The following is a 9,989-nucleotide window of genomic DNA, read 5'->3' on the forward strand; positions in this document are numbered from 1 at the left end:
ACGCACCATAGATTAAGGGTGTGGAGCTCTGCTGTACCTCAAGTTTCAATGCAATTACTATTACTTTCTATTCAATTCTCTTTTATTCTTATTCCAAGATATACGTTGCACTTCACCTTGATGAATGTGATGATCTGTGACACTCATCATCATTCTCACCTATGAACGCGCGTGACTGACAACCACTTCCGTTCTACCTTAGGCCGGACGCATATCTCTTAGATTCCCCAACAGAATCTTCGTTGTATAAGCTAGAATTGATGGCGGCATTCATGAGAATCTGGAAAGTCTAAACCTTGTCTGTGGTATTCCGAGTAGGATTCTGGGATTGAATGACTGTGATGAGCTTCAAACTCCTGAAGGCTGGGCGTGATGACAAACGCAAAAGAATCAATGGATTCTACTCCAACCTGATTGAGAACCGACAGATGATTAGCCGTGCTGTGACAGAGCATAGGAACGTTTTCACTGAGAGGATGGGATGTAGCCATTGACAACGGTGATGCCCTACATACAGCTTGCCATGGAAAGGAGTAAGAAGGATTGGATAAATGTAATAAGAAAGTAGAGATTCAAGAGGAGCACAACATCTCCATACGCCTATCTGAAATTTCCACTATTGATTTACATAAAGTATCTCTATCCATTTTATTTTCTGTTTATTTTTAATTAATCATATTTGATTTTCTAAATTCCATAATTTTATCCTCCTGACTGGGATTTACAAGATGACCATAGCTTGCTTCATTCCAACAATCTCCGTGGGATCGACCCTTACTCACGTAAGGTATTACTTGGATGACCCAGTGCACTTGCTGGTTAGTTGTGCGAAGTTGTGAACCATGGCATTGACACCAAGTTTTTGGAGCCATTACCTGGGATTGTTGAAGTGAAAAGAATGAATCACAATTTCGTCCACCACATGGCCAAATGGCCAGCCCCCAAACGTGATCACAGGATCAAAAAATACAATTCAGGATCCAGGATGTCTAATACAAAGGTAAAAAGTTCTATTTATACTAAACTAGCTGCTAGGGTTTACAGAAGTAAGTAATTGATGCATAAATCCACTTCCGGGGCTCACTTGGTGTGTGGTTGGGCTGAGCTTGATCTATCCACAAGCTGAGGCTTCTCTTGGATTTGAATGCCAAGTTGTAACGTATTTAGGGCGTTCAACTCTGGTTCGTGACGTGTTTCTGGCGTTTGACTCTAGAATGCAGCATGGAACTGGCGTTGAGCCCCAGTTTACGTTGTCAAATATTGAATAAAGTGTGGACTATTATATATTGCTAGAAAGCTCTGGATGTCTACTTTACAACGGCGTTGAGAGCGCGCCATTTGGAGTTTAGTAGCTCTAGAAAATCTATTTCGAGTGCAAGGAAGTCAAATTCCAACAGCATTAGTAGTCCTTTGTCAGCCTCCTATCAGAGTTTTGCTCAGGTCCCTCAATTTCATCCAGAAAATACCTGAAATCACAGAAAAACACATAAACACATAGTAAAGTCCAGAATTGTGAATTTAGCATAAAAACTATTGAAAACATCCCTAAAAGTAACTAGATCATACTAAAAACTACCTAAAAATAATGCCAAAAAGCGTATAAATTATCCGCTCATCATTGATGTTATTACCAGTTTACCTCACCCCTCATCTGTGAGGGAGGTACGTTCCTTTTTGTGGCATGCAGGATTCTATTGGTGCTTTATCAAGAATTTTAGTAAGATTGCATTGCCATTGTCGCAGCTACTCCAAAAGGACGTGGACTTTGAGTTTGATAGTGCCCGTGCAGAAGCATTTGAGGAGTTGAGGAGAGCTCTTACCACAGCACCAATTGTGAGGGGTCCTGACTGGACGCAGTCGTTCGAGATAATGTGCGACGCGTTAATTCATGCCGTAGGTGCCGCGCTTGCACAGTGCGATGGTAAACTCCCTTATATCATTGCTTACTCCTCAAAGACATTGGATGCGGCACAATCCAATTATACCATTACAGAGAAAGAGCTTTTAGCCATTGTTCATGTTTTGGATAGATTTTGATCTTACTTGCTAGGCTCCAAAATAGTGGTATATACGGATCATGCAGCTCTAAAATATTTGTTGACAAAGAATGAGTCAAAACCTAGGCTCATACGTTGGATCTTGCTCTTGCAAGAGTTTGACATTGAGATTAGGGATCGAAGTGGATCACAAAATCTAGTTGCGGACCATCTAAGCTACCTTGAAAATCTCAAATATGATCCATTTCCGATTGTTGACTCATTCCCTTTGGATAGCTTGCATGCTGTTTAGGATAGTTTTCCTTGGTTTGCCCCTATGGTGAACTACTTGGTTGCTAAGATCTTCCCTCCCAACTTTTGAAAACATCAAAGGGATAAGTTGAGGAGTGATTTCAAATATTACATTTGGGATGACCCTAACTTATGGAAGATGGGAGTAGACCAAGTAATTCGTAGATGTGTCCCGGAAGCCAAAATCCAACCCATTCTTGAATCTTGTTATTCATCCGAGTGTAATGGCCACTTTGGCCCACAATGGACGGCTAAAAAGGTTTTGGATTGTGGATTCTGGTGGTCAACGCTATTCAAGGATGCTAACCAATTTTGTGTGTCGTGTCACCAATGTCAGAAGTCGGGAAATACATCCCAAAGGGATGAAATGCCTCAACAACCAATGTTGTTCTATGAGATCTTTGATGTATATGGCATAGACTTTATGGAGCTATTTCCTAACTCAAGTGGGTATTTGTATATTTTATTGGCGGTTGACTACATCTCAAAGTGGATGGAAGCGATACCTATCCGCCTTGATGACGTTAATGCCGTGATTTCTTTCATTAGAAATAATATTCTATGCCGCTATAGGTCGCCACGAGCAATCGTGAGCGACCAAGGTTCTCACTTTTGCAACAGGAAGGAGAAGCACTACTCAAGTGCTATGGGATAGTGTACAAGGTTTTCACTGCCTATCACCCCCAAACAAATGGGCAAGCGGAGGTGTCCAACCGGGAGATCAAGCAAATTTTAGAAAAAATGGTAAATCCGCAAAGGAAGGATTGGAGCTCTCGGTTGGGAGATGCACTATGGGCCTATAGGACGGCTAATAAGGCCCTGTTAGGGATGAGTCCCTTTCGGATCGTCTATGATAAGGCATGCCACTTTCCAGTGGAGATTGAGCACAAGGCCTATTGGGTGGTTAAGTAGTGTAACATGGACATCACCAAGGCGGGTATAAACAGGAAATTACAATTACAGGAGCTTGAATACCTTAGAATGGAGGCATATGAGAATGCTCAGATTTACAAGGAGAAGACAAAGGCATTTCATGATCACCATATCCGGAAGAAGGATTTTCAAGAAGGTGACGAAGCTCTCCTCTACAACTCGAGGCTCAGATTCATGCCTAGAAAGCTCCGTTCAAGATGGGAAGGACCCTTCAAGGTGAAGGAGGTAAAGCCCTATGGTGTGGTAGAACTATTTGACCCTCAAAGTGAGGCAACTTTCAAGGTAAATGGCCATAGAGTGAAGAAATACCATGGCAATAAATCACCAACGAAAGTGGAGGTGCTTCTACTTGAGGATGCACCAAAAGGAAAGGAAGCTTAAGCTCATGATCGTCCAACTTAAGGACGTTAAAGAAAAGTGCTAGGTGGGAGACACCGCACCATGGTAAGATCTTCCTTGTGTATACTCTCTTACTTCTAGCTTTGGATTCTTTGTGAATTTTGTGTTTCTTGATGTGAGTTTGTCTAGATATGCTAGCTTTTGTTGATTTTGTTAGACTATTGTGGTATTCATTATGATTTCATTAATCTTGGCAAATTTTGTTAAATTGGTTGTGTTGAAGAAAATGCTTCATTTTGAATATTGTATGAATTTGTGAGTGTTTTCATGACCTATCTAGCTGAATGAATGCCAAGAATGTGTTAAAATGCCTTTCTCTATGTTGTAAACAAAAAAAAAGTGGTCACCCAAGCGCAAGCGTTGGCGACGCATACGCGCCGATATGTCTACGCCATTCCTGGTACATTAAACTGAGAGTTGTTCGGGACCTGGGCAAAAACTGTGTTGGGAGTACAAGGGCTGCCCACGCGTACGTGTCATTGACGCCTACGCGTCCCTAAATTTTTGGCCCACCCATGCGTGCGCGTCGATTGCGCTGCTGCAACTCTCCATACATTTTCCCAAGTGTTACGCTAATGCGTGAACACTATGCTGGGAGCGTGAGTCTTACCCACACGTACGCGCAAGTCACATGTACGCGTCGTTTTGCCCTCCTACTCATCCACGCGTGTGCGCCCAAGACGCATACGCATAGATATCCCTGCAGCCAATTCTTGGTACTTGAACCCGAGAGTTGTGCGAAGTTCATGCTGCCACTGTGCGAAACGTGCAATTGCTTCCACGCGTGCACGTCCACCGACGCATATGAATCCCTTCCTCATCTCCTGCCCACGCGTGCATATGGGTGACGTTCACGCGTCCCTTCTCTTTCTCACCCATCCACGTGTACGCGTGTACTGCGCGCACGTGCCGATTGCATGACACAATTAAAGCACCTGCGCACCCTGTTTTCTTTTCCTTTGTCATTCTTCTTCCTCCATTCCTTCCCCTTTCTTTTTCATCCTCTCTCACCACCTATCTTCGCCCACAACCACCGGTGACCACCACCTCCGGTGGTCCCACTTTCTCTCTCCTCTTTCTTTCTCTCTCCTTTCTTCTCCCTCTCTTCTCCTCTTCTCACTTGCACCTTACCTTACCTTCTCCTTCTCCTCTCAAGGTTCTATTCTTCCTCCTTCTCTTCTTTCTTTGTTTAGTTTCTTTTCCTCTTGGTTGCGTTTATTTACTCTCTTTTATTTCTTTTAGTTGCACTATGTTTAATTTGTTCTTGTTTATTTGCTTTCTTTCTTTTTCTATTTTTCATGGGTGTTGAATTTAGACTTATCTCTTGCATTTATGGGATATCATGATATATTTTGACTTCTTTTTTATATGTGGTGATGTTTGTTGATTTGTATTGCATTTATGGGGTGCTACATTGCTAAATTTCCTCCATTTGCTTCTCGTTTGAGGGTTGCATACCAAGTGTTCGACGAAAAGCACCAATGAGTTCTTGTTTAGAATTTAACACTATGTTTTCAACTTGGTGCTCTTCTCATTACACTTGCTTACCTTTATGTGCATTGAGCCTATTGTTCTTCATATTTTCCATTCTCATGCTCATTAAATATGACTTGCTTCTTTGTGGCATATTGCAAGACTACTAATTCCACTCTTCTCTATTGCAAGACTATTAGGTATATGACTTACTTGTGCTTATTGCCCTTCTTGCATATGCTACTTTGTATTGATGCTTGAGCTTATTCTTCTCATGCCTTTTACTTGCATGCTTATATCACTCTTGCATCACGGAGATCTCCACATCCACCTTAAACTTAAGTGAAGATAGCATTCACGAACGGGATAGTGGAAGTTCCAAACCCGATCGCCCCTTGCGCCTTGCTAGTAGCACAGAGGACCGTGCTAATTCTTAAGTGTGGGGAGGTCGTTCGACCGATCTCCGTAGGTAATAATCTCCTCCTTTCAACATTTATGGACTTCAATTCTCTTTTGTTTCATTAATTAGGACACATTGCATGTTTAGTTAGTTTTTACTTTTGAACACTTTTGCATGGTAGTTTTTCTTATTAGGACTACTTGGTTAGGACAATTATCTCTTTTCCAAGAAACTGTGTCTTTGGGGCACCCTACCATTTTTGAAAAATTTTTTTATGGTAAACTTGCTTGAAAAATGTATTTCGGAACATGGTTGTTGAGTTAAGAACACAAGCATGTGAGTGTTGAGCCCATTGTGTGGTTACATCTTATAACCACTTATTTTCATTCTTGTGTGCATCGTTCTCCTTCTATGATTGTAATCCTTGCTTTGTCTGATTCTATATATCCATTATTTTCTGTATACATGCATGTACATGATTGAGACCATCAATTCAAATAGCTCACTTACCCAAATAGCCTTACCTTTTATCTTCCATTGTTAGCCAACTTTGAGCCTATGCTTAACCCATTTATTCTTAATTTTAGCACATTACAAGCTTTAAGAGAAAAATAATACATGTCCCTTGTTTGGATCTTTGATTAGCTTAAGCTAGTGAGAGTGCTTATCATTCAAGTTTGGGAGAGTTGGGAACATTAGTTGGGATGAAAGTGTATTTTTATATTTTGTCAAAATTTTGGGAATTGGGTACATACTCATGGATTAAATGATTGAACCACATGCATTGGAACTATTGTACATAATACCTCAAAAGAGAAAAAGAAAAAGAAACAGAAAAGTGAAAGAAACAAAAATATAGAAAAAGAAAGCAACAAAAAAGGGATAAAAATGCCCCAAAGTAAGGTAACAATAACAATGCATATGGAATGTGAATTAAAGAGAATGCATGAGTATGTGAAAGAGTGGAAATCATGGGTAGCTAGGTTATGTATTAGAATTACATAGGTCATTGTATGTGTTTAGTGAGAGCATAAGTTAATCAAAGATTCGAATTTCAAGCTCACTTGACCATATACATCCTCATCTTCACCCTAGCCCCATTACAACCTATGAATAAGACCTCATGATACTTGTATGCATGCATTGAATAATTGTTGATTGTTAGATGAAAGAAAAATCTTGGAAAGCATGATTAGAGGAGGATTGAGTGACGAACCCTATACACGTGAGCGAATAGAGCGGATACACTTCCGGTGAGGGTTCGATGTTCAACTCTTTGTTCCCGGCTTTCACAAGCGTTCATCTTGCAAGTTATATGCGCCTCATTTTGATGCTTGAATTGGTAGAATTCATGGACTATTATGTCACCTTAGCCCTAGATGCTCATATATGTTCTTGGAGGATTGATTCACCCTTGACCAAGTAGATAGAAGCACTTGAGTTAGTTGTATCCACTTAGGAAAATTGCATTTCATAAACCTCTTTCTCCTATGTCCTTTGGCCTTTTTTATTTTTAGCATGAGGACATGCTTGGTTTAAGTGTGGAGAGGTTTGATAAACCCCAATTTTGTGGTTTATCTTGTGTTGATTTTAGGGGATTTTGTCAATACTTTCCGCACTTATCCATATAAAATGCATGGTTTTATGCTTTATTCCTTATTTTGTCTCGTGATTGAAAACATGCTTATTTGACCCTAAAAATGCTATATTTTAATCTCTTCTATCACCATTCGATGTCGTGATGTATTTGTTAAGTGATTTCAGAGTTTACAGGGAAAGATTGGTCTAGAAGATGGAAAGGGAGCATGCATTAGTGGAAGGAACATGAAAAATGGAGCTTTGGGGAAGTGCCACTGACGCGCACGCGTGACGTTCAGCTTGGCGCGCTCAAATCGACGCATTCGCGTACATTGAAGAAAATTTCATCGACGCTCACGCGTGCCTTTTGCGTACGCGTAGATTGCAAATTCAGCGACGCGCACGCGTGACGTTCAGCACGTGACCTCATTAAAGAACTCATGGCTGGTGATTTATGAGGCTTTCCAGGCCCAAATCCAAGCTGATTCTGCATGGAAAAGACCCAAGGAACCAGGGGGAAAGAGGGGGGGTCATTCATTACACACTTAGACACAATTTTAGCTAGTTTTTTGTTCTTGTTCTTCTAAAGAGTGAAACCCTTATTCCTCTCTAAATCTAGTTTGATTTGATCTTCCATTGTTGAAATTCTGAATTGGGTTTTATTAAATTCTAGTTTTGATTACTTAATTGGAATTTCCTAGTATAATTTTACTTAGATCTTGTGTTGAATTCATGTTATCTTATTACTTTCCAATTTCTTCTCACTTTATGAATTTTGTGGATCTTGAATCTCTGTGAATACATTGAGGTTTTCCATGATTATTAGTGTTGTTTGAGTTGTTCTCCATTGATAATTGTTAGTGGGTACTTATAATTTCCAATTTATTTTTAAATTTGAATATGTCTTTTCTTAGTGCATTTTATGTGTTTGATGAAATGTTTCATTTGATTATGGAGTAGTTTTCTTCACTCTTGGCCTAGGCTAAGGGAATTGGGTAAACTTGAGTTATTGGGTCTAATTGATTTGGTGATTTGAGGACCCTTGGTGGTCAAGTTGATATCCATTGACACTAATCTACTACTAAGCCAGTTGGTGGTTGGATGGGGACTTATGAGTTGAGATTGATCAAGCCACTTGATGTACCTCAAGCTTAGGAGTAGATATTACATACTTAAAGCTTTTGGAGGTAGACTTAGTGAGTTTGGTTCCTCATAATTGTCAAGATATAATTGTGGACGAGGATGGTGATCCCAATTCCTATGCTTAGCCAAGAGTTCCTTTTATTATTCATATTTGAAAACCAAAAATCTTAATTGCTTGATTATTGTCTTAATTAATTGCTTAGTTCTAGAGTAGAGTTAGATTATATATTCTCTTGTTAGATTGAAATTGCTCACACCTTGCTTTAGTTATTTGACTTAGTTTCTTGCACTTTAAGATTCATTGCATATTAAGTCTAGTAGTTTAAATTTTTTATCATGACTTCTATTCTGAGGGTTACCTGAAACTGAAGGTCGATCTCGGACGAGATCTGGTGTGCTGTTCGGTGCTGCTGTGTCCGATCTAGTGGAGTTGGAGATCACCGGAGGATGATGGTACCTGCAAGAGACTCTGATGCTTAAGTTAGCACGTTCTTTAGGCAGGTTTTTTGTGTAGAATCAGAGTATGAGTTATACCTAGGTGCTTCAGTGTATTTATAGTAGTGTGGAGTGTCTTTTTAAGATAAGTTAGTTATCTTATCTTTATCTTTGAGGGAAGTTGTCCTATCTTTTTAGGATAACTGCCTTTAGGTTGGGCTTCGTTTCCTTCGTTTGGGCCTGCTTGGACCTCTATGGCGATTTGGCCAAACACTTTTAAGGAGAGGTCGGTGTCGATCCAACCTTAAGAGGTTGGTTGCTCTTGTCTTTGGTCAACCCAGATCGTATAGCTCGACCCAGGGTATGAACAGTGCCCCTGCCTGAGTTCGATCTTTCCCCTGAGGTCGTGTCTTTAGACTTCGACCCCTTTAAGGAAGTCGTGCTCGAGCATTTGCCTTTTGGTCGATCTCTTGTATAACTCCTGTTGGGATTGCTTCTGCTTGAATGCAGCGTGTTTTTAATTGTAGCGCGCGTTGCGCTTTCTTGGGAATGTGCGAGGGTTTTAAAGGCTCACTTAATTTCCCTTTGCCGTTTCTTTTTCCTTCTTTGTGCTTCATTTTGAAAATTGAAAAAAGGGCTCTTGCTTTTCAGTTTTCTTTACTTTCATCCATTTCATTTGCTCCGTGAAAACCTCCTTCTTCATTCGTCCTTTGCTTTCGCCAGAAAGAGGAAGCCTCCTTCGCTCTGTTCCTTCGAATCTCACTTCTTCTTTGGAAAGATCACCCTTTTGCCACAGTTTTGCCCAAGCTTTTTTTTCTTTGATGCTTTGGAGCTTTGGTCGGATCCTTCGTGCTTCTTCGCTACGCCTTCACCGTAACTTCTCATCTTGCAGGTTGGTGCTTATACCCTTTCTGCTTTTGATTGTTGTTTACTGTTCTTATCACTTTTACTCTTGCATGCTTTCTCTTTGCATGAAGTTTTGGTCTTTGTTGAACTTTTGATAAAAAAGGTTGAAACTTTCTTGATGATTCTCTGCGTGGTCTGTTTCCCTAATTATGGTCTTGCCGTTTGTCTGCTTAAAATGGTTCATATCCTTGTATTTTCTTTTATTTGAGAGGGTTAAGGTTGGTTAGGGCATAGATTTTGTGTCTTGTTCCTTTTTCTGGATTCTTGCTTTGTTGTTGCCTGCAAAGGGTGCCACTAGACTTTAGTGTTGGTCCTCCGCTTTTTACGAATCCTAGGATTTTTTCCTTTTGCCATATCTGACACTTGTTGACTATTTCTTTTGGACTTTTCTTAATGTCCGAGTTATTTGGTAGTGACCATTTTTTCTTTTTCTA

At 40.3% G+C, this 9,989-nt stretch overlaps 2 protein-coding genes across 2 annotated transcripts in view; both read left to right on the forward strand.

Moving 5' to 3' along the window:
• The window catches only part of LOC107465581 (uncharacterized), a 5,213-nt gene extending 3,176 nt beyond the window's left edge, over positions 1-2,037 (forward strand). Inside the window, exon 4 of the mRNA XM_016084561.1 lies at positions 1,688-2,037. Coding sequence (XP_015940047.1) covers positions 1,688-2,037 — 350 coding nt within the window. The remainder of the gene's footprint in view (positions 1-1,687) is intronic.
• A 1,169-nt stretch (positions 2,038-3,206) lies between these two features.
• Positions 3,207-3,602, forward strand: LOC107465582 (uncharacterized). Its single transcript, XM_016084562.1, has one exon. It carries the CDS (start codon positions 3,207-3,209, stop codon positions 3,600-3,602), a length of 396 nt encoding a protein of 131 aa, XP_015940048.1.
• Positions 3,603-9,989: the final 6,387 nt, after the last annotated feature.

The sequence above is a fragment of the Arachis duranensis genome, chromosome 9 (genome assembly GCF_000817695.3).
Source record: "Arachis duranensis cultivar V14167 chromosome 9, aradu.V14167.gnm2.J7QH, whole genome shotgun sequence".
Taxonomy (NCBI): domain Eukaryota; kingdom Viridiplantae; phylum Streptophyta; class Magnoliopsida; order Fabales; family Fabaceae; genus Arachis; species Arachis duranensis.

Bases quoted from the DNA above. Each gene is read 5' to 3' on its own strand.
- LOC107465582 (XM_016084562.1), top strand. From the start codon at position 3,207: ATGGACATCACCAAGGCGGGTATAAACAGGAAATTACAATTACAGGAG.